The sequence below is a fragment of the Podarcis vaucheri genome, assembly GCF_965113315.1.
Source record: "Podarcis vaucheri genome assembly, chromosome: 14".
Classification (NCBI taxonomy): Eukaryota; Metazoa; Chordata; class Lepidosauria; order Squamata; family Lacertidae; genus Podarcis; species Podarcis vaucheri.
The window spans coordinates 45,139,643-45,163,940 of record NC_138752.1 but is presented as its reverse complement, the minus strand read 5'-3'; the positions used below and the strand labels follow the sequence as shown (position 1 = coordinate 45,163,940).

Genomic DNA, 24,298 nt, shown 5'->3' with positions numbered 1-24,298 from the left:
GTGCATTTAAAACCTTTCTGGCAACCAGATGTTCCCCAGGAAGACCCTCAAGGTGAGGATGAAGACAAGATATTTGCTCCCACCGTCAACTGGTATTCCAAGGTACGCTGCCTCTGAAGCTGCAGGTTCTATTTAGCGACCGGGCTGATGAGAACATTGGGTGCTGGGTCAGAGCCGAGGGCCAGCCGAGTGAGGATCCTGCCTCTCACAAATGCCTTTGGGAAGTCCACACAAGCAGGGGAATGGAGGCAATTGTTGCTCTCCCCATCAACTGGTATTCAGAGATATACTGCCTCTGAATATGGACGCTTCATTTAGCCTTCATGATGAATAATAGATGGAATCTTTCCCCAAAGAGTTAGCTGGTAGCCTAATTCTGATTATAGAGTTGCTTTCCCTCTTGCAAGCTGACCAGCCACACAAAATAATAATAATAGATTTCCATAGCATAACCGTTAATTTCAATGCACCTATTGTTATTTCATGCACTGTGCTATCTGCACAAATACAGCTCTGTCTCGTTTCAGACCTTGATGGGGAAGGAAAATAAAATAATAATAATAATGATTATTATTATTATTATTATTATTATTATTATTATTATTATTATTTAAACAGGGCCAGTTAAGATATGGAAGGTGAACTTCGGATCTGGATGGAGAAGGAAAATTAAATTACAGTATTAAGGTAAAGGTAAAGGTAAAGGGACCCTGACCAGTATGATAATTATGATGGCAATTATTTAAACAGGGGTGTCTAAAGCATGGAAGGTTGACAGATCTTGATGGGAGAAATAAAAGTATGATTATTCTTAAAACAGGGCCAAGTATATGGAAGGCCGACTCAGATTCTAATGGGGAAGAAAAATTAAATCAAAGCATTAGTATTATGGTGATTATTGTCATTTAAACAGGGAAGAATAAAATATGGAAAGTCGAGCTGTACACCTTGACGGAGAGGGAAAACAAAACCATAAACTTTTAGTATTGTTCAAACAGGGATGAGTAAGAAGATATGGAAGCCGGTCTCTCCCATCTCGGTAGCGTGGCCGAGCGGTCTAAGGCGCTGGATTAAGGCTCCAGTCTCTTCGGGGGCGTGGGTTCGAATCCCACCGCTGCCAGTATGCTTTTGCTCGCTTCCTTTTATTCAAGGGAGCCTCTCTGTGACGAGGCGGCGGCGGCGGCGGCGGCGGCGGCGAAGAAGAAGAAGCCTGCGCACATAGCGCCCCCTGGCGCCCGCGTCCTAGCAGGCCGCTTCCCCGGCGAGCATTATGGGTAAGAGGAGGAGCCGAGGTGTGTTTCCCCACCCCCTCCCACGTGCCTGCCGGAGTTACACCAACATGGCTGCTGGCTGAGATTTCCCCCCGCCGGACCTGCAGGCACGTTGCCGCGAGGAGGAGGGGGCCGGGAAAGGCAGCCTCTCCCCTCCACCCCTTGGAGCCACGAGGTAGGAGAAACAGCAGCGGCGGCGGCGAATTGCCTCCCCGTTCCCGGACTTTTGCAAGCTTCTGGTGTTGGTTGCATGCTGCTCTTTTTTGCAAGGCCCGGGTCGTGTGGATCCTCCTCCCCCCACCTCTCTCTCTCTCCCTGTTGCAAATCTTGGGAGTGGGGGGAGCAGGAGGGGAAAGTAAGGGGGAGGGAAGACACGCGCCAGCCCCTAGCAAAGTGGGTGGGCCCTGTAATCTAAGGGGGCATTTCAAGGGGGGGGGGGTGAATTGCATATGTGGCCAGGGAGCCTTCACGCTCCTTTTCCTTCTCTCCAGCAACAGTTACAAGGCCAGGGGTTCGAGATCCGAGCGCTCCCCATCTCTCTCCGCACCCCTCCCAAAAAGCAACCTCCCTGAATATGTGTGAGCTCTGCAAAGCTTTCCCGTTGCTGCAGAGTTACATCAGCCACGCTCCTTCCCGGCAAGGAGCCTTCAGGAAAATATAAAATAAAATAAATAAGGAACGAATGCTTTGAGTGAGTTTTTCAGGCTCTCCTTCCTGAAGTCTTCCCTGGGAATATTCTCTCCTGATCAGGGAGAGAGTTGCTTCGGCTGGGGCAAAAATCCGTTTCCTCTTTCTCTGCTGTATGGTTACATCAGGGTGACTTGACTTGGGAGGTTTAGTCACTGCCAAGAAAAGGAGTTTGTTTTGGTTTTTTTAAATGAGCAGGTGCCAATGGACACCTTGCTTCTTTTCCCCAGACCAATGGGGCGGGGGGAGTTATTAGTAAAATAGAATAACCTCAGTTTCCCTCAGCCACAAGTTCTATCTTACATTGCAAACTTATTGAGATCTCCTGATAGCTCTGAGAGAAAATAATTGTCGTCCAGATCAGCTTGAGCTTTGCAGTCATGGCAGGTGATTTATATATGTGGAAGGGTTCTTAGATAAATGACATTGGGGTGGCTGTTCTTCACCTTATCCTTGGCTGCTGCTCTTTTACCTTTAGGAGTTGAATGTGGGTTTTGAGTGTTCAATGCTAAATTACTTTACTTTTGAGTGTTCAATGCTAAATTACTTTAGAGCAGGGAGTGGCACTCTGTACTTGGGCCCAGCCTTGCATAGCAGTTGCACTGACAATGAATGAGCTTTACCAGGGAGTTCTTGGTGACTCACTGACCACCTGACCTGCCCTGGCTCCTGAGTTGGCTTCTATTTATTACGCTGCCCTAACACAATATTGGATGATGGCTGTCCAAATAGATTCCTCGGCTAGGGTTGCCAACTCACCCCACCCCTTACAGTCCCTGGTTGCTTCTGTGCCTTTAGCAGCACTTCGCTCAGCAGAGCTTTGTGGGCATTAACATTTCACAGGCTGCTGCCAAGAAATTAATCCACTCTGAATTCTGCAGATTGAGCAGCTGACCTTCGCAGATAATTAATATATACACACACACACACACACACATTATTTTCATAAGAATACAAGGACTGAATAAAAAACAACAGCCCTGTCCCTACCGATGTGTCTTACCTCAACCCAATAATATTTATTTTTTTTATGCGTTTATCCCACCTTTTCTCCAGGTGGTATCCATGGTTCTCTTCCTAATTTATCCCACAACAACCCTGTGAGGTTGTGGTTAGGCTGCGAATGTGACTGGTCCAAGGTCACCCAATGGGCTTCATGGCTGTGCAGGGATTTGAACCCTAGTCTCCCAGGTCCAACACTCTAACCACTACACCACTTTGCCAGGGGTTGGGGGAGGTGTTGCTGGGTAGTCTGCCATGTTCATATACATGAAAGAAAAAACATTCCTCTCCCCAAGTCATTGTCCTATCCTCTTGCATCTCTGAACTGACTTCTCAGTTCTTCTGCTGTGACAGCTCATTAGCAGGTAAATATTATTATCATTATTTGTTTACAGCATGGAGACAAACTTTACCACTCATGAAGTTCTGCACATCAAGCCGCTGTTATGCCAAGTTTGCTAACAAATGAGAAAAGAGAGCCCTGGCTTAACCAAATTTTGTTGATTTCTCTTTCTTTTCTAGTTCTCTCGAAACAATACTAGCAACACCACTTTTCTTTCCATGCTACTATGGCAAATGAAGAAGATGACCCAATTATACAGGAGGTAAATAGATACATGTCTTCCATTTGCATTGGCTTCAGGACAGATTAAAGAGCATTGTATGTGTAAGGGTATCAGGGGGTTGCTGGAGAGCAATCAGGCAAATGCCTCCCTGGTCGGCTGTAAAGCCTTGTTATTGGTGCCAAGAAAAACCCTTCACCATGCAGAGCGCCACTCTTCCGTGGCTGGCTCATTCACTGGCAGAATCTGAGAGTGGGCGGTCCTTAAACCTTCCCCAGCAGAGTAGTTTCTTGACGCCCAGCCTGCGCTTCCCCTCTCTGCGCAGAATCCTACTGCGCAAGGAGGGTGTGGGTAGCGGAGGACCTCTCTCTTCCCTGCTTTGCCCAGGCAAGGTGTCCTGGCACTGCCTCGCCTCCTCCGAGCCCTGAAGCTCCTCTCCTCTGGAGGCGTGGTTACTCTCCTCCGCTGAGGAGGTGCTGCTTCCCACGATCTTTGTTTGGTTTTTTTTATAATATTTTATTAGGTTTTATCAACAGAAAAATTCGAAAAAATACAAAAACAGAAAAATACAAAATTACAAAATTCAAAAATACAAACATTAAACACAAAGAAAAAAGAAGAAGAAAAGACACATATACAAGAAAATAAAACTCCCTCTTTCTTAATTTCTCATCTGTAGTTAACTTATTTTCCTGACTTCCTCACGTCTCCCTTTTTTGTATCCCTTTTAAAAATTGGTTCAGCAAATTCACATCCTATTAGTTCATCTATTATCAATCCCATCTTACATTTTACCTTATTGCTAGAGCCCCTTCAATTCATTTCAATGTCATCAGCATTCAAAAATTTTACAATGTTTCTGTAAATAAGTTTTAAATTTCCTCCAATCTTCTTCCACCAACTCTTCTCCCTGGTCTCAGATTCTGCCAGTCATTTCCGCCATTTCCATATAGTCTGCTTCCCACGATCTTTGGGGGCTCTCTCTAATCCATCCGGCTTTTCCCCTCTCGCCCCTGAGCTGATGGCAGTTCCCTGGCAGTATGTTTTGGGGTTTTCAGCTTTGTGGTGGTTTTGGCCATGGAAATCGGTGGCGAGTAATTGGTTCAGGTTGGGCTTCATGATGAAGCACTCTAAATATGGTGCTGAGCCTGAGTGGCTGCCAGAGAGGGCTGTATCGTTCTTGGGGGTGATTTTGTAAACTTCTGTGTGCTAAATATAATGTCTTTTTTTTAACCCCCCTCCTCCTTTTGTTAGATTGATGTGTACCTGGCCAAAAGTCTGTCAGAGAAGCTGTATCTGTTCCAGGTATGTTAGTTGTTGAATTAACCTGTTTAAAGGAGAAATGAACTAAAGCAGGGGACAAGGAATCGGTTCTCCTTCAGATGTTAGACTTCAGCCAGGGCTGCCTCATTGGGGGGCAGAGGCAGTGGTGTCTTCCCAGCAACAGTAGTGCTGGATTTGCTAGGATGGAGAGAGGCGAGGCAGCAGCGTTGAAGTCAGGGGAACTTCAGGGCAGTATCCCCACAGGTGCGCAGACATCTGTGGGAGCCCCGGTGACAGCCTGGAGCTTCCCCAAGCTTCCTGTGACTTTACCTGATCTCCACTTACCCCCACACAGTGAGTCACTCCTGACTCCCAACCCTTGTCACTTCAAACCAAGCATGGCCAAGTGATCAGAGTCGAGTTGTAATTCAACACCTGGAGAGTGAGAGATACAGGTGGGGTCCGGGCAGCAAGACCAAATACTCCCAACTAAAGATATACAGGCTAGTTTCTAACAGTGAGGCGAAGGGTGCCAGCACATCTCAAATCCTACAAATATAGGGTTGTACCCATTGTGGCTGTTGTGCTCACTCAACAAGACTTCTCCCTCTGCTCATCTTCCCTGCAGGCAAAATTTGCTCCAGAAGGTCAGGGGGAACCCCCAAAACGAAATTAGCGAGAGAATGGGAAAGCCCCCTTATGAAGCATTGGATTTCAGCTGGAAATCATGGTTCATTGGGAGGAGGCTGCATCTTCTCACCCCCCCCCCATGTGAATGCCCCCAGTGACAGGTTTTCCCCATTCTTGCACCAAAAGTGGTAGTTTGTTTTAGCCTTAACAGTAACAACATCTTTGTGTTTTCATAGTATCCCGTTCGCCCAGCTTCGATGACGTATGATGACGTAACTCATCTTTCGGCAAAGATAAAACCAAAGCAGCAAAAGGTTTGGGCCTATTCTCTTTTTTTGGAAATAGTTGTTTAATAACCATATTGAGTTGTTTTCAAAAGGTTATGGCTTAGTAGAGCCACTGCAGTCACTGTACCAGACCTAGGACAGCCGGGGTGGGGCATCACTGGGTAAGGCTGGGGACATTCTTTATCCTCAACCCTTGATAGGCTGCTGCCAGTAAATGGAGACTGTGTTGGGCTAGATGTACAAAGTGGTCTGGCTATTTATTTCATATTCCATAGAATTTGTGTACCTCTTGGTCATAGGAAAAAACCTCAAAGTGATCTACGAAAGGATAAAGCAATAAAATGATCACTAAAATATTTACAGTGATAATGAAGAGCACAATAAACCACAGGTAAAGGGACCCCTGACCATTAGGTCCAGTCGTGACCGACTCTGGGGTTGCGGCGCTCATCTTGCTTTATTGGCTGAGGGAGCCAGCGTACAGCTTCCAGGTCATGTGGCCAGCATGACTAAGCCGCATCTGGCGAACCAGAGCAGCGCACGGAAATGCCGTTTACCTTCCCGCTGGAGTGATACCTATTTATCTACTTGCACTCTGACATGCTTTCAAACTGCTAGGTTGGCAGGAGCAGGGGCCGAGCAATGGGAGCTCACCCCATCACGGGGATTCGAACTGCCAACCTTCTGATCGGCAAGTCCTAGGCTCTGTGGTTTAACCCACAGCGCCACCCGCGTCCCCTAAACCAGTGTTCCCCAACCTTGGGCCTCCAGCTGTTTTTGGACTACAATTCCCATCATCCTTGACCACTGGTCTTGCTAGCGAGGGATGATGGGAGTTGTAGTCCAAAAACAGCTGGAGGCCCAAGGTTGGGGAACACTGCCCTAAACGACAGTAGAATAGACTTAAAACAAATTAAAACTCATACAAACTTTTTAAGCACCTGAGAAGGGTTGTCTAAATAGGAATGTATTCAGCAGGCACTGGAAATAATACAGTGACGGCGCCTGTCTGGTATCAATAAGGGAGTTCCAAAGTGTTGGCGCTGCCACACTAAACAACTGAGTTGCTACAGATGCAGTGAGAGCACTGGCAGAGGAAGAGGCGTGCGGGGGGAGCACACTGCAGCACGATCCTGGCGGGGTGCCATCGCGGCTGCCCCCCTGCCCACGCTGGGCGCCACGCCCCCAGGACCCACGTCAGCTCCGCCCCCCGGTGCCACAGCATGAAGCTCTGCCACTGAGTGAGAGTATTATGTGGCACCTGTAAATGTGCCAGTTCCACCGATCGAAACCGTCAACCATTTCCATCAGGCTTGTTTTCCAGACCCTCGATCATCTTGGTTACCCTCCTCTGCACACGTTCCAGCTTGCCAACATCCTTCTTAAATTGTGGTACCCAGAATTGGACACAGTATTCCAGGTGTGGTCTGACCAGGGCAGAATAGAGCGGTACACTTAACGTATTTTTCCATCTATAAGACGCCCCCATGTATAAGACGGCCCCTATTTTGGGGAACTCAGATTTAAGAAAATGGGGGGAGATGGCCCCATGTATAAGACACCCCCTAATTTTTGACATTTTTAAGGTAAAAAAACCTAGTCTTATACATGGAAAAATACGGTACTTCCGTTGAACTGGACACTATACTTCGGTTGATGCAGCCTAGAATAGCATTAGCTTTTGTATGTTGTTGCTCTTGAAAACCTAATGCATTTAAAAAAAAAAGATTTAAACACTTTTTTTATTTTTTTTTAAAAGATCCCTCACTCCTAATTACAGGCTAACAGTTACTGTTACAGATTTTAATCGGACACTTTGTGTTTTGGTTCATCTTTCCCTAATTATTCTATTCTCCTTATTAATCGTCAATGTACTGTTGATCTACCGGTGCTTAGGTTGAGCTGGAAATGGCCATTGACACTTTGAACCCCAATTACTGCCGCAGCAAAGGAGAGCAGATTGCGCTCAACGTCGATGGCACGTGTACAGATGAAACCAGCACGTATTCCTCGTAAGTACCGTTTTTGCTATAGATCAAGGAGCTGGGTTTTGACTCACTATTTCTTTCTTGGCCAGCGGAGTGAGGCAGTGGAGATGTGCTGGGCCTGTAACCGAGACCCCGAATCCCTAAAGCGTCCATCGCTGGCATCTCCTAGGAGAGACTCCTTGTCTGCAAAACCTGGGCACCAGCTGCATGCCAGTGTTGGTGATATTGAGGTAGATGAACCCCTGGGTCTGGCTTTTGGCATAAAGCTGCTTCCTGAATATAAGATCCTGAGTGTTCTGCAGGACGGCAGAGGATCTGCTTTGCAGGTGCAGTCTCTGGTGCCTCTAGAGAAGGTTGTGGAAAGCCTGAAACCCTGGAGAGTGGCTGCCAGTCAGAGTAGACAACACTGAGCTGTATGGACCAATGGCCTGACCCATACTAAGGCTGATTTCCGTGTTAAAATCGAAATATGCATATAGCCTGAAAGCTGAGCAATGGAGCAATTTGTGTTTCCGCTGCTCAACCTGTGGCTCTTTTATCACGTCTAAAAATATACGCCTGTGTTCTTTCTCTCTTCTGAACACAGAGCATCCTTCCACCCATTCTACACACCATTGTTTTCTCTAGTAGAGTTGCTTTCAGTTGTCATCCTCTACTTGAATCTTCGGATCCAAACTTAATTACTTAAACGTAGGTCTCTCTTTCTCCTCCTCTTCCCTTTTCTCTCTCTGTCTTGGGAGTGCATTTCCATAGTAGACATACTAGTTTAGCGGCCATCCCTCTTCCCTAAAAAACTCTTCTTATTGTTTGTGTATGTGTGATAGAGATCCCCAAATGGCAGCTGGCATTGACAACTCCCCAGCTTTCCAGGGTGGAGAAGCCAGGTTTAGATATAAAGATCTTGATTGTGTCTGCCCTCCCTTGTCCCCGAACTTGACTTCATATTCTGGTTTGAAGTCGGGAATTTAAACCACAGTTTCTTGGTTCAAGTTTCAATGTAAACGATGGATTGAGAAACTGAGGAAGCATAGAATTGCGATACTCGGGGAGAAAGTTCATGGGCCAATGCTCATTCCCAATCTGAAAGACCGTGGCTTATCGGTTATGTCAGAGCTTTCCAAACTTTTCATGTCAGTGACACACTTTTTAGGTGTGCATCTTTTTGCGACACAGTAATTCAGTTTTACTAGCAGACTAACCCCTTTCCAGCTACACACTGCAGCCATCACACTAATGTGTGGCGACACACAGTTTGGAAAGCTCTGAGTTATGTACAGTGGTACCTTGGGTTACATACGCTTCAGGTTACAGACTCTGCTAACCCAGAAATAGTGCTTCAGGTTAAGAACTTTGCTTCAGGATGAGAACAGAAATCGGGCTCTGGCGGCGCAGTGGCAGCTGGAGGCCCCATTAGCTAAAGTGGTGCTTCAGGTTAAGAACAGTTTCAGGTTAAGTACGGACCTCCGGAACGAATTAAGTACTTAACCCGAGGTACCACTGTAATTTACAGGTTGTTATAACTTCTGAACTGGGCCTTGGATTACAATCCTGCGCATGTTTGGGGGCAAATTCTGCAGGCCTCCCTTCTGAGCAGACATGCAGTGCATAACTAGAATGTATACATTTGTACTGTGGACATTTCCCCTGTTTCTCCTTAAAAAGCAGTGAATGGGGTCTGATCCTGGGCTGTGACCTGCTAGTAGAATACCACTGCTCTGGTAGATATAATTGAGGCAACTTCCTGTCCTTGCAGGAAGATGATGGACAAGCAAACGTTCTCCTCCTCACAGACGACCAGTAACATATCGCGATACGCTGCTGCAATCTACAGAAAAGGTTACTTTTTACATTTACCTTTTATTAAGTATTTTCTTGTGTAACAAACAAGCAGAAAAAGAAAAGTAGAAAAGGTGACACTTGAAATCTCAAGACTTGTACCAATTTTGGTAGAAGGAATGGGGAACCTGTGGCCTTCCAAGTGGTTTGTTCGACTCTAAAATGCTATTAGCTTCAGCCAGCCTGGCCATAATGGGAGTTTGCCAGTGAGCTTCCAGACCCAATTCAAGGTGTTTGTAAAGGTAAAGGTACCCCTGCCCGTATGGGCCAGTAGTGTCCGACTCTAGGGTTGTGTGCTCATCTCACTTAAGAGGCCGGGAGCCAGCGCTGTCCGGAGACACTTCCGGGTCACAAGGCCAACGTGATGAAGCTGCTCTGGCGAGCAAGCACCAGCGCAGCACACGGAAATGCCGTTTACCTTCCCGCTGTAAAGCGGTAGCTATTTATCTATTTGCACTTAAGGGTGCTTTCGAACTGCTAGGTGGGCAGGAGCTGGGACCGAAAGACGGGAGCTCACCCCGCCGCGGGGATTCGAACCGCCAACCATGCGATCGGCAAGTCCTAGGCGCTGAGGTTTTACCCGCAGCGCCACCCGCGTCCCCTATCAAGGTGTTTGTACTAGCATGCAAAGCCCTATATGGCTTGGGATCTAAGTATTTAAAAGAGCGCTTTCCTCAGTATCAACCATCTTGATACTACAGTTGACAGGTGAGGCCTTGTTGGTGGTGGCACCATTGGTTGAACTGTGGCAGGGCTTTTTCAGTGGTGGCTCCCCAATCATGGAATGCCCTCCCTAGTGAGGTGCATCTGCCTACATTAGCTTTCAGTAGGCATTTGAAAATCTTCCTGTTGATGCAGGCATTGGGTGGCTGAAGTATATTGTTCCTGGCAAATCCGAGATCACCGGATGTTTTTAACTATGACTGCTTTCATTTTATTTTTAAAAGATTTTTATTGGTTTGGCATATGCTTTTAGAATCTTTTAAAACTGTGATTGTTCTTGGAATGTTTACGGTTTTTGTTTTTCAGTTGCGAATCTGCCCTTGTCTCCTTTTAGGAAGGAGGGCGTGATATGAACAAACAAATTTACTAAATAATTGAAATAAAGAAATTCACTGAATAAATACTAGTCCAGATGCCCCCGAAGGGCCACAGATTCCTCACCATTCCTTTAACAATTCAAATACTTGAGTACTCATTCATATATATATATATATATATATATATATATATATATGGATTTTTAAAATGTCGGGATTCTGTTAATGAGATGATTGGCGACAGTATTTCCATCATCCCGCCGGCATGCTCAGGGGTGTGGCTCTGCCTGCTTGTTTCTTCCCTGGAAAGTGAAAATGGCTGTGAAAATGCCCATCTTGTTCCTCCAGGGGAGCTCCACCTTACGCCTCTCCATGGAATCCTGCAAATGAGGCCGAGTTTCACCTACTTGGACAAAGCAGATGCCAAATACAGAGAGCGAGAAGCTGCTAATGAGCGTGAGTGGCTTGCTAGGCTTTCTCTGTCGACTGGCTAGTCAGACTATGAGCCTTTCTCAGCGGTGGCTGCCAGCCGAGATGGCTTTGAAAGGAGGATCAGAAAAATTCGTGGAGGCAGAGGGCTTGTCGACAGCTACTAGCCATGATGGCTGTTCGTCCTCCACAGTCGGGTGGCAGCTGTGCTTCTGAATACCAGTTGCTGGAAGCTGCAGGGGTGGAGGGTGCTGTGTTCGAATCCTGATTGTAGGTTTCCCCGCAAGGAGTCAAATAGTTGGCCCTGGGAGAACAGGATGCTGGAACAAATGGGCCATTGGTCTGATACAGCAGGCTTCTATTTTAGGGTGCAAACGGCTACAGTCTTGGACGGCTCCAAAAGTGTGTTTGTGGGGGATCATCCTATCCACCCCCATCGTTCTGCCCGGACGCTGAGGTCCAGCGCCGAGGGCCTCCTGGCGGTTCCCTCATTGCGAGAAGCAAAGCTACAGGGAACCAGGCAGAGGGCCTTTTTGGTAGTGGCACCCGCCCTGTGGAACGCCCTCCCATCAGATGTCAAAAAGATAAATAATTACCTGACATTCAGAAGACATCTTAAGGCAGCCCTGTTCAGGGAAGTTTTTAATGTATGATATTTTAGTGTTTTTTGGTTTCTATGGAAGCCGCCCAGAGTGGCTGGGGAAACCCAGCCAGATGGACGGGGTACAAATAATAAATTATTATTATTATTATTATTATTATCAAGAGAAAACTCAGTGATGAATATATATTGCACACAGAGCCGGATGCTATATACGAAAGAACAAATTGTCGTTATCATTGTTATTAACGTTTATATTGTGTCCTTGCTCTCAAAGGAGGGTGGGTGGCTATTGCTTTTGTGTTAATAATAATAATAATAATAATAATAATAATAATAATAATAATAATTTATTTGTACCCCGCCCATCTGGCTGGGTTTCCCCAGCCACTCTGGGCGGCCTCCAACAAAGATTAAAAATACATTAAAACGTCACACATTAAAAACTTCCCTGAACAGGGCTGCCTTCAGATGTCTTATAAATGTTAGGTAGCTGTTTATCTCTTTGACATCTGATGGGAGGGTGTTCCACAGGGCGGGCGCCACTACTGAGAAGGCCCTCTGCCTGGTTCCCTGTAGCTTTGCTTCTCGCAATGAGGGAACCGCCAGAAGGCCCTCGGCGTTGACCTCAGCGTCCGGGCAGAACGATGGGGGTGGAGACGCTCCTTCAGGTATACTGCTTTTGGATCTCCCAGAAACAGCAAATCGATCCCTACAGGGAAGCAAAAATGCTAGATTAGATAGGCCTGTGGTCTGATCCAAGAGGGCTCTTATATCAGGGGTGGGTATCTTCAGACTCGGGGGCCAGGTGTGACACTGTATGCTCTCGCGATTCTCCTCAGGCCTCAACCCTCACATGCCCCTGCTTTGAACCCCCAAGCATATTTGTCTGGTTGGGGCATATTCTGGCTTGTTGGGGTGGAAGATGTGAAGAGGGATGTGTGAATGTGTGTTGCCTACTATGCACCAAAGTCAACATTTACATTTGCTGCTTTGCCCCTTCTTGGCCTCTGAGCCTTCCCACCACCAGCATGTGGCCCTCAGGAGGCCATTCAGAATGGAAAGCGGCCCTCGGGCTTAAACAAGTCCCCCCACCCCTGTCGTGAGGTTCCCCTGGCAACTCCAGAAAATGTAATGGCATCTATATTGGAGATCACACATCCCTGCCTGGAGAAATGTTGGCTGTCCAGGCATTTTAGTAGTGATTTTCACGCTCCCTTCCCCCTTGTTAACAGCTGGTGATTCTTCCCAGGATGAAGCAGAAGAAGACGTCAAGCAGATCACGGTAGGCCCAAACTCCCTGTTTAGCAGCACTTCAGAATCTGTAGCCTAGAAATGTATGCAGGAAGCTGCTTTGTACCAGCTTGGACTATTTGTTTATCTAACCCAGTAACGCCTTGTCTGACTGGCAGCTTCTTTAACAGGAGAAGCTGGGGACCGAACCTGCGACATTCTGCCACAGAGCGAAGGCCTCTGTCTCCTTAAACTCCCTGTGTTTCTTTAACCAAGAGTGGCAAAACTACAACTCTTCCAGATGTAAGGAACATAGGAACCTGCCTTATGCCATGTCAGGCCATTGGTTCATCAAGCTCAGTAGTGCCTACATTGACTACAACTCCCATAATCCCTGGCCCTTGGGCCATGCTCTCTGGGACTGAGTCCACTAGTGACTGGAGGCTACAGCTTCCTTGCTTTAAGGCTATGCTTCTCAAATTTGGGTCCTCAGCTGTTAATTGGACTACAACTCCCACTATCCCAAGCTAGCCGGACCAGTGGTCAGGGATGATGGGAGTTGTAGTCCAACAACAGCTAGGAGACCCAAGTTTGAGAAAAGCTGCTAAGGAATGCAGTTGGCCGGGGGGGGGGATTAAACCCAACCTTTCAAACCTATTTCCTTGATTAGTTGAGTCTCGTCTTCCCTTTACTATCAGTCTCATCCCTTTTTCTAACTTCCTGGCCTGCCACAAGTCGTCTTCTGCCTCTTCCTTCGCCATCTTGAGTATGCTAGGACAGTGTCCTTCTAGACCAGCCTTTCTCAACCTGTGGGTCCCCATATGTTGTTGAACTACAACTCCCACCACCCCTAGCTAGCAAGGCCAGAGCTCAGGGATGATGAGAGTTGTAGTCCAACAACATCTGGGGAACCACAGGTTGAGAACCGCTGTTCTAGACAATGTTCTTCAGCACCATCCCCAGATGTTGTTGGACTATGACTCCCATCGTCCACAGCAATTGTAGCCAACAGCCAGGGATCATGGAAGTTGTCCCAACAGCACTTGTGGACGCAACGTTGAAGAACGCTGGTCTAGGAAACCTCCTTGGGCTCCTCTCCTCCAGCTGTGTGCTTCCTAACATGTGCATGCCCACATACATGCACAGAGAGGCATCTCCATCCCCTCTGCTTCCTTATCCCCTCCACACTCAAGCATATAGTCCAGTATCTCTGGGCGTCACCACTTCAGACAAGGAAGCGAGGGATCTCGTAACGCTGCTTGGTGCCTTTCGCCCTGCACATAGAAAACGCCTCGGTCCGCATAAAAGGACTGTGAAAGAATCTGGAAATACCATATTTTTCACTCCATAAGACGCATCTAGTTTTTGGAGGAGGAAAACAAGAAAAAAAATATTCTGAATCTCAGAAGCCAGAACAGCAAGAGGGATCGCTGTGCAGTGAAAGCAGAAATCCCTCTTGCTGTTCTGGCTTCTGTGATAGCTGCGCAGCCTGCGTTCGCTCCATAAGATGCACACACATTTCCAGAGAGCCAGTGTGGTGTAGTGATTAAGAGCGGTAGTCTCCTAATCTGGGGAACCGGGTTCGCGTCTCCGCTCCTCCACATGCAGCTGCTGGGTGACCTTGGGCCAGTCACACTTCTCTGAAGCCTCTCAGCCCCACTCACCTCACAGAGTGTTTGTTGTGGGGGAGGAAGGGAAAGGAGACTGTTAGCCACTTTGAGATTCCTTAAAGGGAGTGAAAGGCGGGATATCAAATCCAAACTCTTCTTACTTTTTAGGAGGGGAAAAGTGAGTCTTATAGAGCAAAAAATACGGTAATTCATAGGTGAGAACAGCGTAGGAAAGTAGAGGCAAGTCACGTCCATATCAGCCATGAGGACTAGGAACCCTTTTCCTTCCGGAAAACGGGAGTGAGAACAGGTGGAGCTGTGAAAAAGTGCAAGCAGTGGCTCCAGCCGCAGCTGCAATGCCAGTAATTTTGGTTGGCGTTCTTATTTTTTTAATTGTATGTTCTTTATTGAAGAATAAAAATCACAGAATTACAAGTGCACAGAGTAAGTGAAGACACAAAGAAGAAGAAGAAACAAGAAATAGTGCCCATGTAGAAAACAAAACAGAATGAAAAAGAAAAAAATATATTGTATACATTACAAAAAAGGGGGGGAATTGCTATTGTAGTTAACCAGACCTCATGGTATTTATGAAAATGAATTTCAAATATTGTTTAAAATCATGTTGATTGTCTCTATCACCTTCTGCCAGAATTTTTTCGATGTAGGACATTGTACACATAAATGTTTTAGGGAAGAATTATCCCAGTCGCATCTCCAGCAGCTTGATGTCTTAGAGACATTCCTTTCAAAAACAAGCTTTCTGGCTTCAGTACATTTTTAATTCCTTGCGTACCACTGTGGACTCAGAGAGGATTTCCATACATGGGATTGGGGGGTTGGACTAGGTTTCTTCTGTCCGACATTTTTGGTGCTTGGATCCTGTGGCTAATTGTGGGGAAATGACACCTTTTCCAGGTGAGGTTTTCCCGCCCCGAGTCGGAACAGGCCCGGCAACGTCGGGTTCAGTCCTACGAGTTCCTGCAGAAGAGGCAGGCAGAGGAGCACTGGACTCACTTGCATTACTACGGTTTAAAGGTAGGCGTTTAGGCACATCTATTTGTGTTTCTGCTGCAAAAGTGGATATGCTAAATACGCTTGAGTGTTTGCACAGTGAGTGTTACATTTTACACTGCCCCCTTTGCAATAAACGGAGAGCTGCAGTTGCATTCAGTCGGGTCTCAGGCCTCGATTGATTGCAGGCCGCTGGACTAGACTAACTCACAGGGTCCCTGTGATACTAGCAGCCTGTTCCTGTGAAAGTTTACTTCTCTATATGGGACAGCTGCATATTCCAGCATAGCATTGCAGAGGGTTGGACTAAATGACTCTCAGGCTCCCTTCCAACTCTATGATTATGTTGTCTTTTCGGCACCCCCTAAAGATGTCCTCCTTTCAACAAACCACCTAAGGTCTTTATCCCAGCTGGTATCTGTCTCAGACTTGAGCTGGTTTTACATAGGCGCTGTCGTCATTTTAAATTGTTTTTATATATGCAAGTGTTTTAGCTGCTTTTATTTATTTTTTCCCCAGTTCTAAATTTATTTATTTATTCAAAGATGTATAAAAATACACATCCATTGCAAAGTATATATTTTTTTATAACATGCTGAGATAAAACAGCTACTTAGTCTAAAAGGGAACAAAGTCAGAAGGAGGAAAAGTCAAGGAAAGTTTAAAGCTAAAGAAAGAGAAAGCGAGAGAAAAGGAAAAGAGAGAAAAAAAACTAAAGAAAGATAAAGAAGAATGTTATACTGTAACTGTTTTATGTTGTGACATGGATTGCTTCAAGATGGGAAGCCATTAATAAGTGAAATAAATATAAAAATAGTGCATATTTTTGAATACATTAGAGATTAGTTCCAAGTAAGCCTAAGTAATACCTGTACAGTGTTTTTCCCCCTCTCCCCCTTTTTATGCTCCCTTTTGGTGGTGATTTGGGGAGAGGGGACTGAAGACTGGATGGCCAGGGCAGTGCTTCTCACACTATATTATGTGATGGACTGACATCCCCCCCCCAATTGTGCCAAGGGACCAGTTCACTTGGTAGACCATGAGACTCTTAATCTCTGGGTTGCGGGTTTGAGCCCCACGTTGGGCAAAACCATTCCTGCATTGCAGGGGCTTGGACTATATTACCCTCCCTTCCAGCTCTACAATTCTATGATTTCCATGATCTTTGAAACATTCCACCAAACCTGGACTGCGGTGGAGTTACTGCAACCAAAAGCCGGTGGCTCATGGAGCAGCACTGGAGTAAAGAGTTGTGTGACACAGGAAGTGTCCATATACTTCTGGTTTTCTCAGTGCATCCAACAGGACTTGAAATTTGTAGGGGATGTGGGGGAAAGCTTTGCTTTCAAAACCCTTACAAGTCGTATCTTACAGCAATTTGAGGGGAATGCCAGCTATTCTGTTTCATATTATACGGGAGAAATGTGCAGATCAAGCACAGCGGGGATCTGAGCCGTTGTTCACAGAGTAGCCCTTAAGCCTCTAAGCATTGCTTGGAATCTGTACCCCATCATGAATCTTGGGCTTCTAACCCCTTCTTTCCTAGGACAGCCGTTCCGAACACGAGCGACAGTATTTGTTTAGTCAAGGTCATGGCATGGCTGGGAACACGGAATTAATTAAATCTCCAAGGTAAAGGTCTTTCTTTTAATTCCTCAAATTGTTTCGTTGGGGGCAGTTCTGAAGTCGGGGGCTCATAAGCGCACTTTTAATGCATTTTTTATTAGCATGGGAAATGGCGTGCTTACAGTCGCACCCCCCCCCCGGCTTGCATTTAATAAATTCCAGGCCTGACAAAAAGCTTGTATACGTAGACTTTCTGCCAGCTTTTCCACCTCTGCAAAGTTAAACGGCCAATTCACAATGCCTTGGGCCTCATTCTGCCACTGCTACCGTCTCCCCAGATGATGTTTGCTGCTGTTGCTTTCTCACAGCTGTTCCCCTAGGCCTCAAATGCGTTGTGCTGGCAGGTTTCGTGTTCCTTGTGTGTGGGAAGGCAAAATGGGAGATGAGTTTCTTTTTTAAAAAAACGTATTTTTATTAAAGGTTTTCTTGATTTACAAAGATATGTGCAATGTCTCTCGGGAGACGAGTTTCTGAATGAAGATTCCCTAGACTGGGGGGGGGGGCGGAGGGGCTAGTCAACCTGGCACCCTTCAGCTATTTCTGACCACAATTCCCATCAGCCCTCATCATCGACCACCCCAGCAAGGGATCATGGGAGTTGTTGTCCAGGCCGCCATGTTGGCCATCCCTTCTCTAGGCAAGCAATGTGACCTACTCTTTCTCTTTCCCGCAGTGAGTACTTGATGATGCTGGTGCCTCCGAGTGTGGAAGATGAAAAGTAAGTAAGCCAAGGGCCACATTCTATTCTGACCCATCTTCCAGGGGCCGCATGCCAGTAGAGGGCAGGGTCTGGGGCAAAAGTGGGTGGGGCAGCAAATGTAAATTTTGCCTTGTGCAAGTGCCTGCTTTCTACCCAGGCATTCTTCCCATCCAGGGGAGCAAGAGGCATTGGAGTTTTCAGGGACACTTTCTAGGCAGGAGGGACGCGGGTGGTGCTGTGGGTTAAACCACAGAGCCTAAAACTTGCCGATCAGAAGGTCGGCAGTTCAAATCCCCGTGACGGGGTGAGCTCCCGTTGCTCAGTCCCTGCTCTGCCCACCTAGCAGTTCGAAAGCACGTCAGAGTGCAAATAGATAAATAGGTACCTCTCTGGTGGGAAGGTAAATGGCGTTTCCGTGTGCTGCTCTGGTTCGCCAGAAGCGGCTTAGTGATGCTGGCCACATGACCCGGAAGCTGTACGCCGGTTCCCTCGGCCAATAAAGCGAGATGAGCGCTGCAACCCCAGAGTCGGTCACAACTGGACCTAATGGTCAGGAGTCCCTTTACCTTTACCTTCTAGGCAGGCAAAACAAATCAAGCAAAGGGGGCATTTTCTGTGAAGCTGACCTGTTCCCATTTGTAATAACCATGGTCGCATCTCCTGCTCCAACGTCCCGTCCCCCCCAATCTGTGCTGATTGGTTTCTCCCTAGCCAATATGGTGTAGTTGTTAAGAGTGGGGGACCAGGGTTCAAGTCCCCACTTGGCCATGCAGCTAACTGGGTAACCTGTAACCAATTGCTCAGCATCAGCTACTTTGCAGGGTTGTTGCTGTTAGGATATTTCCGTTCCACCTTAAAAGGGAGCAGGATGTTTGTGTCACAGCCTGCGTATTTCCTGTTCACAGGATGTTTCTGTTGTGTCTTTGCTTTCGTTTTCTCTCTGTGCCTGAGACACCGAAGCAGGCAGTCATGTTTTCTTTGTTCTGACCAACGCTGAATAAACTTGTAAATAATGCTCTCCTGAGTGCATCTTTCGCTGTGCATTATCTGCTGATAGAGCGTGCATCAGCTCTGGAATGTGGCAAGCTATTTCTGGAGCTCGTGTCGCTAATTGTTGATACTGTATCTACGGGAGATCGATGGATCGTCCGGAGGCGACATGGAGTCATGATGGACTTTGTCTCCCTGGCAGTATCCCAACAGTTGCGAGGGTAGAAAGGGAAGGGGGAGAGCCACGTATGTCGCCTTGCGCTCCTTGGAGTATAAATGAAATAAAACTCTTGCTGAAATGGCGAGGGCAGCTTTCCATAAATCGCCAAACCTCAGTTCTCTGTGGTGGTTTCCCAAATGGTAACCTTTCTTTCCTTACGTAGGGACAAGCCTGTAGCCCCAAGTAATGTGCTTTCCATGGCTCAGCTGAGGACTCTGCCCCTTGCGGACCAGATCAAGATCTTGATGAGAAACGGTATGCTGTTCGACATTATGCAACTCACACGGCCTCTGTGAACTCTTTTGACTTCCTGCGTTACCAGCCCCTCCTGCTCCCGCTTCCTGGTTAATGGATACAGCCTGCCATATTAAACAGGGAGACACTGGGCCCCACCTGAAATACCTATTTAAAGCAGTACCTTGCCCCTAGAAGCAGTCATGGCTCCCCTCCCACAGCAAAGAATCTTGGGAACTGTAGTTTGTTAAGGGTGCTGAGAGTTGCTAGGAGACTCGAATTCCCTGAGTGGTTTGACAGTCCATCCCTCTTCCCAGGAATTGTTGCTCTGTGAAGGGGAATAAGGGTCTCCCAACAACTCTCAGCATTCTTGACAAACTACAGCTCCCAGGATTCATTGGGGGAAGCTCAGGAGTAAGAGTATGAGACTCTTCTCAGGGCTGTGGGTTCGAGCCCCATGCTGGGCAAATTATTTCTGCATTACCTGGGGTTCTTCAACTCTTCAGGTCTATGATTCTGGGATGGTTTAAAGTGGTATGATGACGCTTTAAATGAACTAGGGCAGATGGGCCACATTTCACTGCTTGCAATTATTTGCTCTCTTATCCTATGAACTTCTAACTTCAGTCAGAGATTGGAAAGCCTGCAGACATCCAGATAATTGCTAGACTCCAGCTCCCATCAGCCCCAGCTGGCATGGCCAAGAACAATGGGATTTGCAGTCCAGCAACGTCTAGAAGGCCACCGGGACTCCATCCTTGACTTAGGTATTTGAATCTCTAAGGAGTATTTGCATTTTCTGCTTTCCCCCCTTCTGCAGTGAAGGTCATCGCTTTTGCAAACCTGATGAGTCTCTTGGCTTCTGGGACGGATCCTACGGCAGCCTTGCGGTGCATACAGCAGGTGGCGCTGTTGGTGCAGGGAAACTGGGTTGTGAAAAGGTAAAAATGCCTTTTGTTCTTGAGGGACTCACCCCTTACAAAGAACGCCAGTCCGTTGTTCAAATTACGGGCAGTTCTTATTCTTTTTGCTGTTGCATTTTTTTTCAGCGACAGACACAATAGCACACAATGCAAAGCATGACAGTTTGTTAATGCGAGACGAGGGCATATTGCCTGTGTGCCCATTGCACATTTTCAAGCTGGCTCCTTGTTGGATACAAACTATGCACCTGAGCTGTGCAGGATCATAAACAGTGACTCCCGACACCCAAAGATCTCAGGGATCAGGCAAGGATATAAGTAATCAGGTGACCCTTGAAGTATCCTGGACCAAAGTTATTAATGGCCTTGTAAGTGAATGCAAGAATCTTGGAACCTCATGCAAGAGTTGTGCAATTATATAAGTTCAGAATTCTCCTTGGGAGTTTCTGATTAGAGGGAACCGCTTGTACGTACACCTGTAGAACCATTTTTTCTTCCTCCTCCTCCTTTTCTTTTAAAATGTACTGTATTTTTCGCTCTATTAAGACGCACCAGACCACAAGACGCACCTAGTTTTTGGAGGAGGAAAACAAGAAAAAAAAATTCTGAATCTCAGAAGCCAGAACAGCAAGAGGGATCATTGCGCAGTGAAAGCAGCAATCCCTCTTGCTGTTCTGGTTTCTGGGATAGCTGCGCAGACTGCATTCGCTCCATAAGACCCACACACATTTCCCCTTTTTAGGATGGAAACAGAGTCTTATAGAGCAAAAAATGTGGTAGTTTTGAAGTTATTTACTACACCGTCATTGTACACACCTGCATTGCACACACCTTTCTGGTTCTTTCAAAACCCTGCCAAATAGAAACCGGTCGTGTCACATGCAGTTCTATGTAGCTTTCACTATTGTGAAATTCTTTCTGGCTTTAATGTATACAAAGCGTTTTGGTTTCTCCTTGGAATGCCTTTAGCTGGTAGCTTACGATCCCAGGCAACGTTTCAAGGTGCCATTGGATGGGTGCCCGGAATTTCTGTACATCTGTTATTACTGGGTCGCACTGTGGCGTCCTGCGACTAATAAATGGTTTGTCTTCAACAGCGACGTCCTCTATCCAAAAGATACCTCCAGCCCGCACAGTGGAGTCCCGGCGGAAGTGCTCTGCAGAGGAAGGGATTTCGTTGTGAGTATCAAAAAATAAAAAAACAAGAAAGTCAAATAATCCTTTCGCTGCAACAGCATTGCAAAGAAGTTTAGGAAATCCGTTTGCCCACTTAAACATTGATCTTTTCAAGTCCAGAAACCCTTGGAAGCCACCCAACACAAAATGTGTGTTCTCTACCAACCCTGCCCTTGTCTTGTTTTTTAAGTGTTCAGAAGCGTTGGGGGCGTGGGCAGGGGTTTGTTGGTCCCTTCCAGACCTCCATACAAGGCTGACTCCTTGTCCAACTTTCACTCGGCACTGTGGCTGGTGCTCGCCAGATTGAAATGTATCTTTGCCCTGGCTAGCACACCTGTGAGTTCCTGCTTGTGTTAATCATTTGAGGTTTAAAATTGGAGGGGGGGAGAGCTTAGGATGGAATCCAGCACAGCAAGGCCATTGTTCTCTCAGCACAAGGATTTCTGCTTGTTCAGCAGAACATTTACCCCCTCTCTCTTGTTGGTGTGTCCCCTTCAGTCTATCTGTCCAAGGATTTTCCTCAACCCTCTGGAACAGCATTGGGTGGGAGGCAGGTGTCTTGTTGCGTAAGAGGAAATCCTTAAATTGGTGGGACTGGTTAGTAGAATAATGCCGTTTTCCTTAATCGTTTTTTGCCCAGAGGAGGCCTTTACTTGCTTCCAGACTGGAGATTCAGTACATCAGGTTCAACAGCAGTTCCCTCATAGTAACAGTTGTGCTTTTTTAAGATTGCGGCTGCGTTCACACTGGAGAACGGCCTCTTTTTAATACGATGGTGTCCTTCTCTGCCCTTCCCATGGTGTTTTCCCTCCTCAGATGTGGAAGTTTACACAAGACCGCTGGGTAGTTCGGAAGGAAGTAGCGACAGTTACAAAAGTGAGTTCCTTTTATAATTCTTTTGCTTTGTTCGGGACACTCATCTTGGTTCAACCTTCTGTTTTCAATCCAGGGCTTTGATAACTTCTTTCAAACCATGCAGTATATGGTGAGCCTCCTGCCCCACAGCAGAGTGGCGAAAGGGGCCTACAGTTTTATAGGGGAGAGCTATAAAGAATTGGGCCTTGCTGATCTCCCCCTTGTTATGGTGTAGCCTCCTAAAGGTAGAGGCCCAATGTGCTTCCCTTCAGCTCTCCTGTCCAAGGACAAAGCTGTTCTCTGGGTCTTGAACCTCCTTGCCAAGCCATCTCCCCCCAAAAAGAAACCAAAAAACCCCCCACATTTTCTGCAAATAAAATTTGCAGCTGTGACAAATCACACAGATCACGCACGCTTGTTGCTAAAGCATTTTGTCATGCACTCTCACGTACGCAACGTTGTTATTATTATTTTTAAGTCATCAGGCATAGGCAAACTCGGCCCTCCAGATGTTTTGGGACTACAATTCCCATCATCCCTGGCCACTGGTCCTGTTAGCTAGGGATCATGGGAGTTGTAGTCCGAAAACATCTGGTGGGCCAAGTTTGCCTATGCCTGATTCAAAACAATCCGCTGCATCTTTTGGTACTGCGTCATCAGGGTTGACCCTTCCAAAACATCAACTTTGCTGCTAAGGGTAAATGTCCAGTTAATGGTTTAAAAGGAACAGTTGAGTTTTCCCCTTGCAATGAATTCAACAGGGCTAGCTCACCTGACATTTGTAGGCACTCATTTTGCAGATCTCTATAAAGGTGGACTCCCAAAATACAGAGGAGTCTTTGTCATGTCCCTACCACAGGAGTGCAGGAAGGGTCCCTTAATTTTGCACGCACACACCACAATGCCACGGGGTAGGAATCGGATTAATATGTATGAGGCTTAGAGGAGCATGTTTCTACTTCTGAATAGTTTCCAGTGCATTTTTGTTATTTATTAAGATTTTTCTAACTATAACTTAAATATCCACAAAGTCCCCTGCATTTTTCTTAAATGAAGCGGCAATTGCTTTGTAGGGGAATTTTGCCTTTTCATTTGTATATGCGCTAGTTTTACGCCCTAAGCATAGAGATTGCATAGGCAAGTTGGAGCTGGTTTATCTATCAGACTTAATGCCTTCTCTCAGTTTCGGCTTCTTGGAGGTGCAGTTTAGCCTCCCGTGTTTTTCTTGCGGGGCCACACCCTGGCGCTTTGTGTGGCCGCCGATCTTGTTTAAAAAGGGTTCTGGTTTCTCTTAAGCAGCTGGTTACATATATCTATTGCTTCATTTGTGCAGCTCGGCCCAGAAGATGTGAAGGATTTCTTGGAGCACATGTCTTTCCTGAGGATAAACAGAGGCTGGGAATTCAAGCTCCGTTATGATGAGGATTTTGTCCAGAAGCACCCCGATGTGGTCCAGAGGCAGCAGATGCTCTGGATGGGCATCCAGGCCAAGTAAATGGTTTGCTTTTCCTTGGGGGCGGGAACAAAGCCGAGATGGGAAAGAAAAAAACGTTGGTTTCTCCCTTGCATCTTTACGTTACCTGTTGCAGTACAGTTACGTAAATGGAGGCCGGTTGCTTAGATCAGTGTTTCCCAACCTTGGGCCTCCAACTGTTTTCGAACTACAATTCCCATCATCCCTGATCACTGGTCTTGCTAGCTGAGGATTATGGGAGTTGTAGTCCAAAAAACAGCTTAGATGGATTTATGGGTTTATTTTCTGGATCCTATTACATATGCCTGCTTGGGCCCGATCTTATTCACAGCACATGGTGCCAGCAAAAAACCTCAGGAACTTGTAAGACCATCTGAGCACACCCCAAGTTACACTCGGAGACTCATAGTGTTAATTGCCAAAAGAGAATAGGCCAAATTGCACATGGTATACTCATTGATCTTTGAATTGGAAAGATCGGTCCAGTATACCTGAAGGAGCGTCTCCACCCCCACCATTCTGCCCGGACACCGAGGGACTTCTGGCGGTTCCCTCACTGCAAGAAGCTAAATTACAGGGAACCAGGCAGAGGGCCTTCTCGGTAGTGGCACCCGCCCTGTGGTACGCCCTCCCACCAGATGTCAAA

General features: G+C 46.7%; 1 protein-coding gene across 2 annotated transcripts in view; it reads left to right on the top strand.

Moving 5' to 3' along the window:
* Positions 1-1,312: 1,312 nt before the first annotated feature.
* POLR3E (RNA polymerase III subunit E) overlaps positions 1,313-24,298 on the top strand; it is a 41,344-nt gene continuing 18,358 nt past the window's right edge. Inside the window, exons 1-16 of one of the 2 annotated variants that reach the window (XM_082199739.1) lie at positions 1,313-1,446; positions 3,483-3,565; positions 4,778-4,828; positions 5,653-5,730; positions 7,600-7,715; positions 9,445-9,527; positions 10,916-11,023; positions 12,833-12,882; positions 15,359-15,478; positions 17,001-17,086; positions 17,754-17,798; positions 19,154-19,245; positions 20,045-20,165; positions 21,245-21,326; positions 22,140-22,199; positions 23,512-23,669. In XM_082199739.1, the coding sequence (XP_082055865.1) occupies positions 3,530-3,565; positions 4,778-4,828; positions 5,653-5,730; positions 7,600-7,715; positions 9,445-9,527; positions 10,916-11,023; positions 12,833-12,882; positions 15,359-15,478; positions 17,001-17,086; positions 17,754-17,798; positions 19,154-19,245; positions 20,045-20,165; positions 21,245-21,326; positions 22,140-22,199; positions 23,512-23,669 (1,286 nt within the window). In that variant the 5' untranslated portion in view covers positions 1,313-1,446; positions 3,483-3,529. Of the gene's footprint in view, positions 1,447-3,482; positions 3,566-4,777; positions 4,829-5,652; positions 5,731-7,597; positions 7,720-9,444; positions 9,528-10,915; positions 11,024-12,832; positions 12,883-15,358; positions 15,479-17,000; positions 17,087-17,753; positions 17,799-19,153; positions 19,246-20,044; positions 20,166-21,244; positions 21,327-22,139; positions 22,200-23,511; positions 23,670-24,298 lie in introns of those variants that run through there. The other variant, XM_082199740.1, reaches the window with a different exon arrangement.